Source organism: Schistocerca gregaria, chromosome 4, assembly GCF_023897955.1.
Source record: "Schistocerca gregaria isolate iqSchGreg1 chromosome 4, iqSchGreg1.2, whole genome shotgun sequence".
NCBI classification, from domain to species: domain Eukaryota; kingdom Metazoa; phylum Arthropoda; class Insecta; order Orthoptera; family Acrididae; genus Schistocerca; species Schistocerca gregaria.
This window is the reverse complement of record NC_064923.1, coordinates 91,146,800-91,164,248: the sequence shown is the minus strand read 5'-3', so window position 1 is coordinate 91,164,248 and position 17,449 is coordinate 91,146,800. Positions and strand designations below refer to the sequence as shown.

The following is a 17,449-nucleotide window of genomic DNA, read 5'->3' as shown; positions in this document are numbered from 1 at the left end:
TTCCTATATATTTTTTACTTATACTGTACTACAGCATTTAGGGTCATGTTTCTTGTGATGCAAAAGTGGAAATTGGAATTTGGCTTTTTTAGCTTCATACGAAATTTCAATAAAATGTCGATTTTACATAAAACTGATTGATGTTAACATTTACATTATACTCTATCACACTGCCAATTGAAAAAAATAACGTGTAGTTACACATCAACAGGACAACTAGTGCCAGAAAATCTTCCATTGTGAACAGCATCCAAGCATCTGGCTCTATTGGACAGCTCCATTCTCGAAACAGCTGAGCGTCTCTTGACCAAAGTATATGTAGCTTTAGAGTGCATGCGGGTTGTTGCTGAGTGCTGATATTAATCCAACTGGTACCTTAAACTGGTTTGAGATGTTTTCAGTAACATCAGAATTACAACATCAATATTTCAACATTAGTACTGAAACAGTATGAGTAATTTCACCATTAACTACACAGTGACAAGGATGATACTGCTGAAAATGTAAAAGGAGAGGTACTGGTTACAAATTTGTTTCTAGGGAATAGCTTAACAACAGCTGACAGTTTGCTTATAAGTATTAACACTACATGCATGGGAAGCTTCATGTATCACAAGTTTCTGACAGAACTTCACACTCACATTTGAAGGAACACTAGAGTAATTGTAAGGTAAAATTTCCTTTAATATCACTTTGAAGAAACAATTAAACACAGTTATTTTGATACATATAATATTTACACACACAAAATATGCCAAGGTTCTGCAGACTGGTTATTTGTGTTCCACAGACATTGTTGTTCTCTTTCTAATGGTAACACGATGACCAAAGGTAGGTTCCAGCATTGATGCATCATGTCTGTGGAAAAGAAAATGTCAACTCAATAACGCTGTACACTTCAGAAAACATGTGGTGTAAAAGGTTGTGAGAAAAAGGTCTGTCCAAAGATGAAATTTTAAAGTTGTCTTGCACTACAAATTACCACTGCATTGTCAGTGCATTAGGAAGAGACATATAAAACTAGAAATGTTAATGAAGAAGGTGCTTCAGAAAAAAATTTAATAATACAACACAATAATACTTTGCAAAACAAGTTCCAAGTCACAAGACTGAAAGCTATACACATAACAACATAAAATTTCCGAATGTTCTACTTCAATGGCTTTCAAATTTTGACACTGTTGCATTCGATTATGCGCATTTTTATTTTGTACACCTACCGGAGTGTATATATACATTCCCTCAGGGAGTCACACCTAGTGATACGTGGCTGGCGACCACAGGGCCCCGAGCTGAGTCCTGGCATTGCTTCCACTTACTTATGCCAGGTTCCTCACTTTTATCTTTCCTATCTGGCCACCCTCGGCCAGCTCTTGTTCTTTTCCGACCCTGATGCTGTTAGGTTTTAAGGGCTAGGGGTCTTTCATTTTCCAACCTATACTTCTCATGGAGCGTCTGACCTGGAGTGGGGGGCTGTAAAAGGCGTCTATATCACATGTTAGGGGCGGCCTCCAGAACTGCGGAAGGCAACGGAATACCACCACAGATTGTCTTCCCTGCATAATGCAGTGTCCATTTTATGCACAAAAAATGGCTTCCTCTCATGTTAAATCAGTGTCCGGAGGTAAAATAGTCCCCCATTTGGATCTCTGGGGGGGGGGGGGGAGGGGGAGACAACTTGAAAGGAGGCAAAACATCAAATCAAGATTTGGTACCTGGAATATCAGAACTCTGCTACAAGCAGGAAAACTAGAAAACCTTAAAAGAGAGATGGAAAAGAATCATATGGACCTTGTAGGAGTTGCTGAGATAAGATGGAATGGACATGGAGAGTTGCAGTCAGATGAATATGTTCTCTGCTACTCAGGAGGAGAAGTAAAAGGAATTAATGGAGTAGGAATGATTATAACAAAGGAATTGGCTAAATGTGTGGAATATGTAGACTATGCAAATGATAGGGTTATTGGTGTAAGGCTGAAAGGAGCACAAAAAGATTTACTGATTGTCCAGGTGTATATGTCAAACTCAGAACATGATGACCAAATTGTAGAGGAAACATACAATGTAATAGAGAGAATGATGGACGAAAAAATGCTGCAAAATAGTAATGGGAGACTGGAATGCCATTGTGGGAGAAGGGAAAGAGTAGGCAGTCATGGTCTTGGGAAGATAAATTACAGAGGTGAATGGTTAATTGACTTCTGCAAGGAAAGGCAGCTGATAGAGGCAAAGACATGGTTCAAGTACCACAAGAGGAGGCTCTACACTTGGAAATCACTAGGGGATAAATACAGAAACCAAATCGATTTTATACTGGTAGAAGAAAGGTACAGGAATGGAATCAAGAAGGTGCACATATTACCAGGTGCAGATGTTAATAGTGACCACAACTTACTGATGGCAGAAATAGAAATAAGAATGAAAAAACTGAAGAAGATGACCATTGTGAAGAAGTGGGATTTAAAGAAGATAAGATCCAACAAAGAACAAATTACAGAAATGTTGTCTCGGGACTTTCTAAACACATTATGAGACAAAGAAGCACCTGATAATGCCAACGAGTACTGGAATATGCTGAAAGAAGGAATCATTAAAGCAGGACAGCAAAATATAGGCTGTGTAAAAGGGAAAAGGAAAAAAAAAACATGGGTCACACAAGAAATTATTTCCAAGATGGAGGAGAGAAGAAAATGGAAAAACAAGAACACTGAAGATGCAAGAAACATATACCAAAGGTTAAATAATGAACTGCAAAGAGAAACAGAGCAGGATAGGAAAAAATGGCTAAAAGAGGAATGAGATGAAACTGAAGAACTGGATAGGACGGGAATATATGACTTACTATACAACAAAGACTATAACATGGGAACAAAACAGAGCAGGAAGCGCTACTATGGAAATTTTAAGTAAAGACAAAGAGGTAGTGTACAAAGATCGTGACAATGTCCTCCAGAGATCGGAAGAATATATAAAAGAGCTATATGACACAAATAGCAAACCAGAAACTCTGGAACTTGAATCACACAACAGTGAAAGTGATGACGAGAAAGGACCGACCATCATAATCAAAGAAGTAAAGTCTGCCATAGCTGCAATGAAAAATGGCAAAGCCGCAGGTACAGATACAATACCGGGAGGAATACTAAAATGCTTGAACCACGATGGAATAAGAGAAATATTGAGGTTATGTAATAAAATATATGACAGTGATGAATGGCCTGAGGACTTTCTGACAACAGTAATGATTCCAATACCGAAAAAACAAGGAACCAAGAAATGCAGTGAGCACAGGACAATCTGCCTCATTTCACATGCAGCCAAAGTGATGTTAAGAATAGTTAATAAAAGACTTGAAAAAGTAATGGAGGAGAATCTTGGGGGGGAGCAGGTTGGCTTTAGACGGAATACGGGCACCAGAGGTGCAATAGGGCTCCTACGAATCTTGGGAGAAAGGTTTATTGAAAAAGGAAGAGACCTATATATGTGCTTCAATGATCTAGGAAAGGCATTTGACAATGTGGTTTGGGACAACCTGGCGACTATAATGAGAGAAAAGAGAGTGGACTAGAAAACCAGAAGTCTTATAAACTCATTATATTTTAATCAAAAAGTTTCAGTTAAAGTGAGAGGAAAAAGTACAAACTGGATCAGACTAGGACAAGGAGTAAGACAAGGATGCTGTTTATCATCTACTCTTTTCAACCTCTACTCAGAAAATATGATTGACTAATGCTGATTAGATGACAAAGGAGTAGAAATTGGAGGAAGAAGAGTAGGGTATTTGAGATTTGCTGATGACATGGTGCTTCCAGCCACAGGGGGAAAAGAATTATGGGATTTGGTGGACACAATTGCAACTAATGGAAAAATATGGAATCAAAATTAACACAAATAAAACAAAAGTATTGGCACTAGGAGGAAATAAGGAAATAAAAATTATGCTGAATGGGGAAACAGAACAGGTGCAAAATTTTAAGTATCTTGGAAGCAGGATAGACACCGACTGGAAGTGCACCACAGAAATTAAAACAAGGATAGCAATGGCAAAAGAGGCGTTTTATAAGAAAATGAGAATCTTCTGCAGCAGTCTGGACAGAGAACTCAGAAAGAGACTCATAAAATGTTTTGTATGGAGTGTTCTTCCATATGGCACTGAAACATGGACTATGAGGAAAAAAGACAGAGAAAGGCTGGATACTTCTGAGATCTGGACATGGCAGAAGATGGAAAGAATAAGTTGTATGGACAGAGTAAAAAATGAAGAGGTACTGAGAAGAGTGGGAGAGAAAAGACAGTTACTAGATTTAATAAAGAGAAGAAAAAGAAACTGGATTGGGCATATATTAAGAAAGACTGACGGACTGATGAAAACAGTTTTAGAAGGTTATGTAGAAGGGAAAAGGAAGCGAGGAAGAGATTCCAGATACTGGATGACGTGATAGACGGAACAACATACAGCAGCCTTAAGAAGGAAGCAATGGATCACACACACACACACACACACACACACACACACACACACACACACACACACAGAATTACTAGCTTTCACAACCGATGGTTGCTTCTTCAGGAAAGAGGGAAGGAGAGGGAAAGACGAAAGGATGTGGGTTTTAAGGGAGAGGGTAAGGAGTTCAGTATACTAGGGGAAAACTCAAGTTTTCGATGATCTAGCAAGGGACTAGTGTAACTAACACTAAATAAAATGATGTTTCAACCAATGACTAAAGCTGTGGTAAAACTGTACAGATAATACACTATGCTGAATAATAATTCAGACTTCTTTTGTTCAAAAAATATACTACCTAAAAAAAACTTATTATGGCGTCAGATTTTAGTCAGTCATGAGCTGCTGAAATACGAGTTGACAATGGTCTCAAGAGTAGCGACAGCAGATGCAGTCTCTAAGTCACAACATCGGCCCTGAGCCACTTCCACACCCAACATGAGAGGCAGAAGCACTGGATCGAGTCCAGCATTCGGCAAGCGCTTCCTGCACGGCGTGGCGTGTGACAGGGTAGTGGGACAAAGAGTATAAAGAAGGTGCGATGTAGCAAAGACGTTCCACCACAATTAGCACTTGAAGATGATGGCATGGTGTTTTGTCAAAAGATCATTTTTACTCTACCCGACTGGATATGCGAGAGCAGCACAAACAGCTGATGCATCGAGAAAACTTTAAGTCACTCAATAAATGTATCGTCAGCAGTAAGAAGAAATTCAGAATTAGAAATTTGCCTCCAGTCATATTTAAACTTTATTTAATACATGTGAGACATTCCCATTTCCTGTGCCTTCATATTCAGGTGCACGGTGGCGAAATTACACACATGTGTTCACTAAAACATATTTTTCGGTACATAATCTTAAATGGATTCTGAAAGATTGAACGTTACTTAATTATTCATTATGTACAGCTTAAATTCTGTACAATATCCAATTAAAAGTATCAGGACACCCCTATGTAATGTGGAACTGACCAGTAGATGACAAACGTGTAGGACCCATCTATATAACAGGAGACGAGAAGTAATGTGTTGTCAGGAGAGAAGGAGTAACAGAAGAATGGGTCTGCGAGGAGAGCACAGTGGGTTCAAACGTGGATCGCCCATCGAATGCCACCTGAGTGACAGTTACAAGAGCGACATTTCAACCCTTCAAAGTCTGTTCAACTCAAGTGTTGCTGCTTTGATTGTGAAGTAGAAACATGAAGGACCAACATCAGCTAAACTGAGACGAGGCATTCCTCACATACTGACTGATGAGGACCGCCGAGCATTGCAGAGTGTGCATGCAAAAATCGCATTAATTCAGTTGAAGGAATGACTCGTGAGTTCCACTTGCTACAGCAGTCCAAACAGCACATTGACACTGTGTAAGGCATTAAAAAGAATGGGTTACACAATAGTCGAGCAGCCCTGAATAAGCCACATTTCCTGCACTCAATACTGAGTGACCCTTGAGGTGGTATAAAGGCATTGAATGATTGGAAACGAGTGACCTGGAGTGATGAATCATGCTATACCGTGTTGCAATCGGATGGGAAGATTTGGGTTTGGCAAATGTCTTCAGAACATCACCAGCCATCACAGTGAAGTACAGGGGGGTGGTGATACAGTATAGGGGAGTTTTTTGAGGTTATGGCGTGCTCCTCTTATTACGCTTAAGAAAACGGTAAGTGGACAAGTATATGGGCACATTTTACAGCATTCTGTACTGCAGACAGTAGAGAAACAATTCAGAGATGATGAATGTTTTTATCAACATGACGATGCATCCCATCATAAAGAAGGATCTGTGAGGCAAATATTTGTGAACACTAACACTCCTGAAATGGACTGTCCTGCCCATAGTCCTGACCTGAACCCAACAGAACGCCTTTGGGATGAGTTAGTATGCTGCTAAATCTACACAGCAAGAACCAACTCGTTTTACCAGCTTTTGGTTTATAAAGAAAACTACAATAAACCACTAACAGTAACACACTCTTCAAAACCAGAAAACTATAAGGATCGCTTCTGCAGTTCAATCAAATAACAACTAATTCCTATAACCAGAGTTTCCATTGATTCTATACCTGTACAACTGTTCCACATTGAAGTCGGCTGTTAGCAGCTGGTAGATAGCCTAACATTATGGAAGCAACATATCACAATCTTTGCGGAAGCGAGAGTGGTGGAGGTGGCACACTGTTGAACCGGTCAATCTTCTCCACACTGGGTGAGTCAAGAATTACCTTCTGAATGGCTGGGCGCCAGCTTAAGTAGCACTGGGCAGAAAGACATTTCCGGGACTATTTGCATGCATGTGATCACCAGGAAGCAGTTCATTGATTGTCGCGTCCCCTTCCTCTGCTGATCGTTGATGCCCTCTGATGGATGTTGGCCGCACCTACGTGTTTGTTGTCGACTGTGGTACTTGCTTGTAAACACTCTTGCATCTGCCACACATCGCAGCGGAGACGCCAACGCGCACCACAGATCTGTCTGTAGAGTTGCCGCTGCAGCAGGCGTCTGTGGTGACTGCAGCAACTTCCCTCCAGACCCCCTCATACAACATCACTACCTTCTCTAGTTTTGGATCTTGAGGAGCAGTGGGCTGCCTTTCCTTCACAGATAATCAGACCCAGTAAGGTCATAAGGGGAAGTGTGGACACACCCGGTAGCAGTGAGTGCTAATAGGTGACCAGATACTTTTCATCAGTGTATGTGACTTTGTGGGACAGGATGTCTTATAAACAAGCTCATGCATACCTTCCTAAACAGAAGTGTAGTATGGGAATGGCAGTTAGTATTGGGTGATGGGTATTATGAGTCCGTTGGTGTTTCTAGGATTTGCCACAAAAAAAAAAAAAAAAAAAAAAAAAAAAAAGATGCATGCAGTGTTTGAAACAAAGTGCAGATTTAATTTCACCATTTGCTAAAACTTGAGTGGTGTAGTTGTTGAATTTGTGGATAAGTAAATTTTATTTGTTTCTGGTACTCGAAAGTGAAGAATGGTGTAATTTTCAGCACAGATTTTTATTTTTAGTGATAAGAAGTAATATTATCATACTAGGATAAATAATTAAGTAGCGTAATGTTGAATGTACTGTAATAATGAAAATAAGATCACTCATGCCAGTTTCTGTTTCTACCATGTTTTAATGTGAAGTGTCAGTCGGGCAGTATGGAATATACGAAAGCCAAGTGGTATGGGCCATATAGGTAATTTTTTGTTTTGTTTTTAAGGCACAGCATCAAGTTTGAAGAAGATGCTTGACGTTGAGGGCTGAGGAGATTGGTTTGAGACTACAGAGAAGAAAATTGTTTCAAGTGTTTTGGAAGGTGAAATGATTGAAATGGCTGCTGCCATTAATTGTAATGTTCCAACAACTTCACTGCAAAGGGGATTAAAATCATTGTACAGAATCAGTAGACATCTATGACACCTCAAGATAGGGTTCTTAAAACAGAAATTGAAGAAAGTTAGAAAGCAAAGATTAAAGCACAGGTGACTGTTTTAGAAGCCAGGTTAAAGCCACTAGGTAGAATTGAATTCCAAAAGTTGGCTCACAATTAGGCGGAAAATTTAAAAATACCTAAAAAATTTAACATTGAAAAGAAATTGGCAGCAAACTTTTCTATCAACACTTAATGAAGAACCATCCAGAACTGTCTTATGGAAAACCTCAGTCCACAAGTTTAATGCTTTGTATCAGGTTTGATGAAACACAAGCTGAGAGGTTTTACAATCAGCTGTGTTTTTTAGTATCTCCTATTTTTGATACACAAACAGATTAATTTGTCTGTGAAGCACAAAAATGTCTTTTTTGTTTAAACACCTATATGTTCTTTTGCAGGTCATACAGATATGGAGACACTCTCAAGAATCCAGTGACCCTGCATACCAGCAGGGGACTGTTCAAGCTGGTGGAGGCTCTGAAATGATGTGCGACATGTGTAGTTGGAGTGATATGGGACCCCTGGCACACCTAGATGTGACTCTGACAAGTGACACATACGTAAGTACCCTGTCTAATCACCTGTATCCATTCATGTCCATTGTGCATTCTGACGGACTTGGACAATCCCAGGAGGACAATGCGACACCACACACGTCCAGAATTGCTACAGCGTAGCTCCGGGCACACTCTTCTGAGTTTAAACACTTCCGCCAGCCACAATACTCCCCAGACATGAACATTATTGAGCATATCCAGGATGCCTTGTGATGTTGAGAAGAGATCTTCACCGCCACGTACTCTTACGGATTTATGGACAGCCCTGCAGGATTCATGGTGTCAATTCCCTCTAGCAGTACTTCAGACATTAGTCGAGTTCATGCCACGTTGTGTCGCGGCACTTCTGCCAGCTCGCGAGGGCCCCACATGATGTTAGGCACGTGTAGCAGTTTCTTTGGCTTTTCTCTGTATATCACGTTGTATACCATCTGCAGAATAAAATTAATCGTAATCTGCTTGATTTGAAACTAAATGAATGAAATAGGAAACTGAAAAATGCTTTTGGTTCACATAAATTAGCTTCATGCCAAACATTTGGATCGTTTTCAGGTTTTTTTTTTTTTACTGTTACTTTATTCCATTTCAATATGATACTCAAAATATTGTCAGTCATAAGCAGAGTCCAAATAGTTAGAGGATCTTGATTGTTACCTAATTGAGCAGCTGGTCGTACTGTCGGCAAACGGATGATGATGAGCTGCGGAACACGAGATCGCTTTAGAAGAGACTTTCACGACCAGCGACGTCTGTTTCGACCAAATATGTTTCTAGTAGAATGTTTAGCTAAACATTCAGTCTCTACATTTCCGTACTCATCATTCTCATCACTTGCTGCATTCAAGGAATTTTCGGGTGACGAAGCAAATTCGTCTTCGCTTTCATACTGTTACGATTCTTAATTATGTCCCCCTTCAATTTCGTTGTCACTGTCTGTCCAACGTTACGTTCTACACTGTCCTCAACCCATTTTAAAACAGTACCTTCGAAGTCAGGGTCTCTAACATGAACAGTAGACGAAGACCTGGCTACTGAATCCACAACACAAAGTTCCAGGTGCGGTCTCAGAGACTGCTAGTGTGAAAGAAGCAGTAATAGTGTAGGTCCACGTCACGTTCAAGGGGCCACTAACGAAGGAAACCACGGCAGCTTCGGGAAAGGACAACCAGACAACGCTGTAATCACCTGCCCCATCCCTATCCATTAGCAACGGAGTAACAATGAACGCTTGTGGAGTGTGAGACCGCACCTGGGACGTCAAGGCTTAAACCTTGTTGCGGAATCGGCGTTGCACTGTTGAGATAGTCTGGGTGTGGGACGACACACGTAACTTCTTTTCTGATGCCCATTTGTACATAACGGAGCATAAATATTCACTACACAAACTCTTATACATTAAAAAATTTAATACTAACAAAACGAATCTTATTTACCATTAAACTCAGTGAGTATTCGGGTAGATGTGCTCGCTGGTTTACTAGCATAAATCGTCCAGCTTATCTGCTGAACACGAGGAAGTGCACTGACTCTGTGCCGTGCGAACAGCTTCTGCAGGCTCAAAGAACATGGCTATCAAGTAGTACACTGCAGCAAGTACCAGCAGAGACGCTAATATTCTGCGAGCCACGAACATCATGTTGTCGGTGTCCAGGTAATCCATCACGGCGTATCTGGCGGCTTCAACGGCATTCATATATTTGTCACTGCAACAAACGAACATTATACAGTATTAGATCGCCGAAGATTGGTAAATAGGTTCTATGTAAGCCAACGAAATTATTTAATTTTTCTTCTAAATACGATACTCTGAAACAAGAATGATCAACAGCAAAATCCTTAGTGAAATAAATTATAAGCTGCGAGCCAAGTTATACATAATTTAAATTATAGTCTAAAATATTATTAACAACAACATTAGAAATAAAGCGTACAGCCTCAGCTGCCCAGTAACAGGGGAAGAACTGACCATGATTAACAATAGCCTCCTGTTGCTATTGAACTGCAGATCATGGATAAAAATAATATGCCAACAGGTGGGGGAATTGCTCCGTACAATTTTTCAACATAAATGATCACAAATTTTAAATTGCTGAGTGCTAGCTTGTGAACCAGAGAGTTTAGTCTCACGTGGATTTTTTTTATTGTGTCGTCTGCACGAGGAGCTGCTCAAAAGGAACGCGTTTGTGACGCGAATTGTGATCGAGTCGCTTGAGAGTCGCTTCCTGTGTTTTTCAGTCTAATGTCACAGTGCAGTGCCAGGCAGAAAGTCGCAAGTGACGGTATTGTAACCAGTTCCAGGTGAGTTAACGCCCCGATCACCAGATTAACTACAGTTTCTCGTTTGCGAGAAACCATGTGTGCTTTGACGCCACCTAGTGAACAACTTGTTAATAATAAACATCTCTGACACCATCTGAAATGCACGTTGACGCGTTTTTCTTTCTCTGTTTAACTTTCGTCAGACTCAACCGTCAGCAGATATATTTAACAAGAACGTCACAACGGACAAAGGTAGTCACTGGAAGTCAGTTCACAACTCAGCTGGAAACACGTTAGTGGGTTAAAAGTGCCGTTCGTTACCATACTCAAAGTGGTGTGCGCCGGAGCTGTGTTTGCTTTAGCTTCATTAGTCGGGCATATGATCAGAGGTAAACTGTGGAAATTATCACACCTGATTTGGGAATGTAAGAGTCATACCGATATGTAAAAAAAAATCACGTGGCACCACAGTCTTCTGTAACACCTCATCGAATAACCAGAAAAATCCGTTCAAATTGAATTTACTCTGCGCATTTAAAAATTTTGCGTGTTTCTTTTTTCCCGTGAATATCTTCAACTCTTCTAGCATATATAACAACGAGCCTTTATCTGCTGTGTGGTTTACGCCTATGATATCACGAATTTATAAAATGTTTTGCTTGGTTGCGTTTAAGTGTTTTTCTTACACCGTAAGTTAGAACTAGTGTTATAGTATTCCTTATAGCGTACATGATGGTCTTCCCATTTCTCGAGGGCCAACTGTCTGTCGAGTTTCGTATCGAAAATATTTCATAATGACTTAGAAATCAAATTTTGTTAAAAGTAATCAGACATAAAGTGGGAAATATATTATTACTGTTGGTACGTAGATGACAGTATAGTTTTAATTAGAGGCACTAAATTGCTGTTGGATGAGGTAATCTATAAGTCGTCGAGTATAACAGAAGTAATATCTGGCGTTCCCCAAGTAAGTGTTATAGGCCCTCTATTGTTCCTGATCTATATTAACGACATAGGAGACAGTCTGAGTAGCCGTCTTAGATAGTTTGCAGATGATGCTGTAATTTACCGTCTTGTAAAGTCAACAGATGATCAAAACGACTTGCAAAATTATTTAGATAAGATAACTGCGGATATAAAATGTAGAATGGCAATGGCAAGGAAGATGTTTCTGAAGAAGAGAAATTTGTTAACATTGAGTATAGATTTAGGTGTCAATGTCGTTTCTGAAAGTATTTGTAGGAAGGGTAGCGATGTATGGAAGTGAAACGTGGGCGATAAATACTTTAGAGGATAAGAGAATAGAAGCTTTCGAAATATGGTGCTACAGAAGAATGCTGAAGATTAGATGGGTAGACCACATAACTAATGAGGAGGTATTGAATAGAATTGGGGAAAAGAGAAATTTGTGGCACAACTTGACTAGAAGAAGGGATCGCTTGGTAGGACATATCCTGAGGCACCAAGGGATCACGACTTTACTATTGGAGGGCAGCGCGGAGGGTAAAAATCGTAGAGGGAGACAAAGAGATGAATACACTAAACAGATTCAGAAGGATGTAGGTTACAGTAAGTACTGGGAGATGAAGAAGCTTGCACAGGATATAGTAGCACGGAGAGCTGCATCAAACCAGTCTCTAGACTGAAGACCGCAACAACAAGAAGATAAGTGTATGGTGCGAAAAGCGGCAATTGACCCTGAATAAGGAAAAGTGTGAAGTTATTCACATGCGTACTAAAAGAAATCAGCTAAATTTCGATTTCGCGATAGGTAACACAAATCTGAAGGCTGTAAATTCAATTAAATACGTAGGGAGTACAATTACAAATAACCTAAATTGGAACGATCACATAGATAATATTGTGGGTAGAGCAAACCAAAGACTGCGATTCATTGGCAGAACACTTAGAAGGTGCAACAGATCTACTACGTGCAACAGGTGTACTAAACAGACGGCTTACATCACGCTTGTCCGTCCTATTCTGGAGTAGTGCTGTGTGGTGTGGGATCTACATCAGGTGGGACTGACGGATGACATTGAAAAGTACAAAGAAGGGCAGCTCGTTTTGTATTATTGCAAAATAGGGGAGGTAGTGTCACAGATATGATACGTGAGTTGGAGTGGCAATCATTAAAACAAAGGCGTTTTTCGTTGCGACAGGATCTTCTCATGAAATTTCAATCACCAGTTTTCTCCTCCGATTGCGAAAACATTCTGTTGCCACCCACCTACATAGGGATAAATAATCATAATGATAAAATAAGAGAAATCAGGGCTCGCACAGAAAAATTTAAGTGCTCGTTTTTCCTGTGTGCCGTTCGAGAGTGAAACGGTAGAGAGATAGCATTAAGGTGGTTCATTGAACCCTCTGCCAGGCACTTTATTGCGCATAGCAGAGTAATCACGTAGATGTAGATGTATGAATCCGTCCTAAAAACTATTGCCACCGAATTTTTTGTGTGTAAACTCTTAAAGCATTTTAAATAAAACAAACGTTAATAACATTATACCCATTTATTCCTCATGTTTACATATTTGCAGCTCTCTGACGCTAGAGGCCTCCCATTTCTAGCATGTAACATCGCGGTCGATGGGTGAAAAGCAGCGTGCTGTAATCGAGATTCGAGTTCTGAGTGTTCGACCACACAAGAAGAACCCTCTTCTTCAGCACGACAATGCTATACCAGTCACGGGCGCTGCAACATCTGGCACAATCCGACACTTTGGCTTCACAGTCATCACTCATCCTCCTCCATACAGTCACAATGTGGCCCCACCCGATTTTCATCTGTTTGCAAAACTCTGAAGTACATCTTCGGGGACTTCAAGATGACAGTGATGAAGGGGTGCAATCACAGGTGCAGCTGTGGCTCCGTCAACGAAGTTGAACAGTTTACAGTGACAGTTCGACCAACTGTTCTCTTGTTGGAAGCAATGCATTCGTCGCCAGTGTGCCTATGTTGAGAAATAAATACGTAGACATGAAGAATAAAGATGTGAAATGTTAACAACGTTTGTTTTATTAAAAAAGCTTGAAGATTTTTCACGTAAAAAAGTCGGATGCACGACTTTTCAGCACGTCCTCGCATGTTTAAGATGTAAAGCGACTACAGATAGTACTTCCAGTCATCCGACACAACATAAGAAAACACATTTTTACTCGGCGTTAGAAAGATTGTTTCAGTTCCCTTTACTGACGAGGAAAGAGCCCAAGAATACATACTAGAAAACAGACTGCGCTAAGAAGCAGCTAGCAAGAACGTGACACGGAAATTATGCCACCCTCTAAAGAAAAATGTTAAACGAGCCAAACGCTGTCAAACAAGATGTCCAAACGAAAAGAAATATTCCGTTGCGCTTATGTATAAAGATCCCGTAAGTCTCGATTCGGACTAATAATTTTCTTGGGCACGCCTTGAAAAATAGACAGCGGTTACAGAAGGTTTAATACAATGAACGAGTTGCCGAAATTGCAGCAGCAGACATATCCGCTAGATAGGAAGACTGTTTAATGTACCCCGTAAAGAACACTGAGACCACCTTCTAACCGTACGACATTTGAACGCAACCAAGTGAACCGTAGGAGAAATTCGGGAGAGCATGAGTGTAGCCCTCATATCAGGTGAGGTTCTCTGTGAAATGTGCTGGAGGCATTGAAAATATTTACGAAAAAGTAGAGAAATCCAGATAATCTGTTAAATGAGGAGAGTAAGTTCAATCTGAGGGGTTTTCCTGCTTGTTCGATGAAGTAATATACAATATTACGCTGGTATGTTGTTAGTACATACTTTTATGACTCGCAAGTTCCCAGTCGGATATGGTATCTTCCCTAACTGTACTCTGATCATACATCTGGCCAAGGAACCGTGGTATATGGCGACTGCTTTTTATGTTCACACTACAGTAATCGACAAGTTTAACAAGAGTACATCTGTACTGTAGTTTACCGATAACTCTAACAGGTACTGGAAAGTTCATCACGCATTATGTTATATTTTAATGGTCACCTCTCTTATTGTTGCTGTTAACACATATTTACCTAACTTCGTGTCTATTTTCAACCTAAAATATAAAATATCATCTAGGGCTCCGTTGTTATTTCATATGGTCTCTCACATATCTGGAATATTATTTGGACTAAGTGACTAGGCGCATGATTTGCTGACTCAGCTACAGGTTCCCTCACATCATCACTTCCCATCCATCTATTAACTTCCTGGCCGTCCGTTGTGACCGAGCGATTCTAGGCGCTTCAGTTCGGAACCGCGCTGCTGGTACGGTCGCACGTTCAAATCCTGCCTCAAGCATAGATGTGGGTGATGTCCTTAGGTTAGTTAGGTTTAAGTAGTATGTAAGGTGTCAGGCAAATCCAACACCTTCCATGAAAATCCTGACGTGATAAGCAAATCCAGTAGTATGTCACATAGCTCTGAATAAATCGTGGCATTACATTAAGCAAAGTAATACGACTAACGAGTGAGCAAATGGAATGCCACAGACTAACACAAGAATGCCTAAATGCATGTCATACCTTCCCTCCGTGAAACAGGCGCAGTCCCAAGGGGAGAAACGAGAACAGAAGCCGAGAGCAGAACCGTGTTAAGCTAGAAGGCCCTACGATAAGGGACGGACTGGACACCCACGTTGCCAGCTAACCACTAGGGCTCACCACCCACAGTTTTAGCGTGAGACTTTTTCGCGTCTCTGTTACGTTGCAAACTTTAAAAACATTGCCCCACCACGAAAAGTATAACGTTTCTCCTTGGATAGACAGAATTTTTGTAGGCGGAGCTTAAGGTTAACATTGAGACCCTGATTGGTCAGATGAAAACACAGCCAGATAGTTTTTTGTAAACCAACTTCGGTAAATGGTAGTAAGGAGAAATTAGGAGAAGTGAGTTAGTTCCAAGATGACGAGGTGAGCGGAGCTGTGCTGCCCGCCTCTCTGACGCTGCCTAAACACCGACAATGTAATAAACGCAAGCGATGCCGCATTTTTGAGCGCATAAGGCTTCACTCAGAACTGCAGAAATCTCACCTATTACAGCCCCCTTTTTTTGCATAACACTTGTGTCGATCGTAAATTAAAGCTCACGGTGTTCACATTTGCCACTTGAAGTAAAAATCTGAAACGCGATGATTTCTCTGTTATATAATTATTGAGAAGCCACATCAGCCACTGTAATTTACGGCAAGTTAGATAAGTAATTAAAGATAATTGAGGGTCACTGTAGACCATTTTGATAGTTTTCTCTTTTGTGAAACAACTTAAACCTACATTATAGATGTGATATGGCATAGGTCACCCTTAGATCCATTGTAGAACTTGGAAACCCACTCAGGGAATATTTGTTCACATTTTTCTTGAACGCAGTTGGTTTTTACCATCCTGTATTAAAACACTTCCTTTTACCTGTTGTTGTTGTTGTCTTCAGTCCTGAGACTGGTTTGATGCAGCTCTCCATGCTACTCTATCCTGTGCAAGCTGCTTCATCTCCCAGTACCTACTGCAACCTACATCCTTCTGAATCTGCTTAGTGTACTCATCTCTCGGTCTCCCTCTACGATTTTTACCCTCCACGCTGCCCTCCAACGCTAAATTTGTGATCCCTTGATGCCTCAAAACATGTCCTACCAACCGGTCCCTTCTTCTAGTCAAGTTGTGCCACAAACTTCTCTTCTCCCCAATCCTATTCAATACCTCCTCATTAGTTACGTGATCTATCCACCTTATCTTCAGTATTCTTCTGTAGCACCACATTTCGAAAGCTTCTATTCTCTTCTTGTCCAAACTAGTTATCGTCCATGTTTCACTTCCATACATGGCTACACTCCAAACAAATACTTTCAGAAACGACTTCCTGATACATAAATCTATATTAGATGTTAACAAATTTCTCTTCTTCAGAAACGCTTTCCTTGCCATTGCCAGTCTACATTTTATATCCTTTCTACTTCGACCATCATCAGTTATTTTACTTCCTAAATAGCAAAACTCATTCACTACTTTAAGCGTCTCATTTCCTAATCTAATACCCTCAGCATCACCCGATTTAATTCGACTACATTCCATTATCCTCGTTTTGCTTTTGTTAATGTTCATCTTATATCCTCCTTTCAAGACACTGTCCATTCCGTTCAACTGCTCTTCCAAGTCCTTTGCCGTCTCTGACAGAATTACAATGTCATCGGCGAACCTCAAAGTTTTTACTTCGTCTCCATGAATTTTAATACCTACTCCAAATTTTTCTTTTGTTTCCTTTACTGCTTGCTCAATATACAGATTGAATAACATCGGGGAGAGGCTACAACCCTGTCTCACTCCTTTCCCAACCACTGCTTCCCTTTCATGCCCCTCGACTCTTATTACTGCCATCTGGTTTCTGTACAAATTATAAATAGCCTTTCGCTCCCTGTATTTTACCCCTGCCACCTTTAGAATTTGAAAAAGAGTATTCCAGTCAACATTGTCAAAAGCTTTCTCTAAGTCTACAAATGCTAGAAACGTAGGTTTGCCTTTTCTTAATCTTTCTTCTAAGATAAGTCGTAAGGTCAGTATTGCCTCACGTGTTCCAACATTTCGACGGAATCCAAACTGATCTTCCCCGAGGTCTGCATCTACCAGTTTTTCCATTCGTCTGTAAAGAATTCGCGTTAGTATTTTGCAGCCGTGGCTTATTAAACTGAT

The 17,449-nt window shown here is 40.4% G+C and overlaps 1 protein-coding gene across 1 annotated transcript in view; it reads right to left on the bottom strand.

Annotated features, from left to right (window-relative positions):
* Window positions 1-663: 663 nt before the first annotated feature.
* LOC126267665 (inositol 1,4,5-triphosphate receptor associated 2-like) overlaps window positions 664-17,449 on the bottom strand; it is a 165,703-nt gene continuing 148,917 nt past the window's right edge. The window contains exons 11-12 of the mRNA XM_049972966.1: window positions 9,934-10,203; window positions 664-858 (exon numbers count right to left, since the gene is read on the bottom strand). Coding sequence (XP_049828923.1) covers window positions 9,978-10,203 — 226 coding nt within the window. The 3' untranslated portion in view covers window positions 664-858; window positions 9,934-9,977. The remainder of the gene's footprint in view (window positions 859-9,933; window positions 10,204-17,449) is intronic.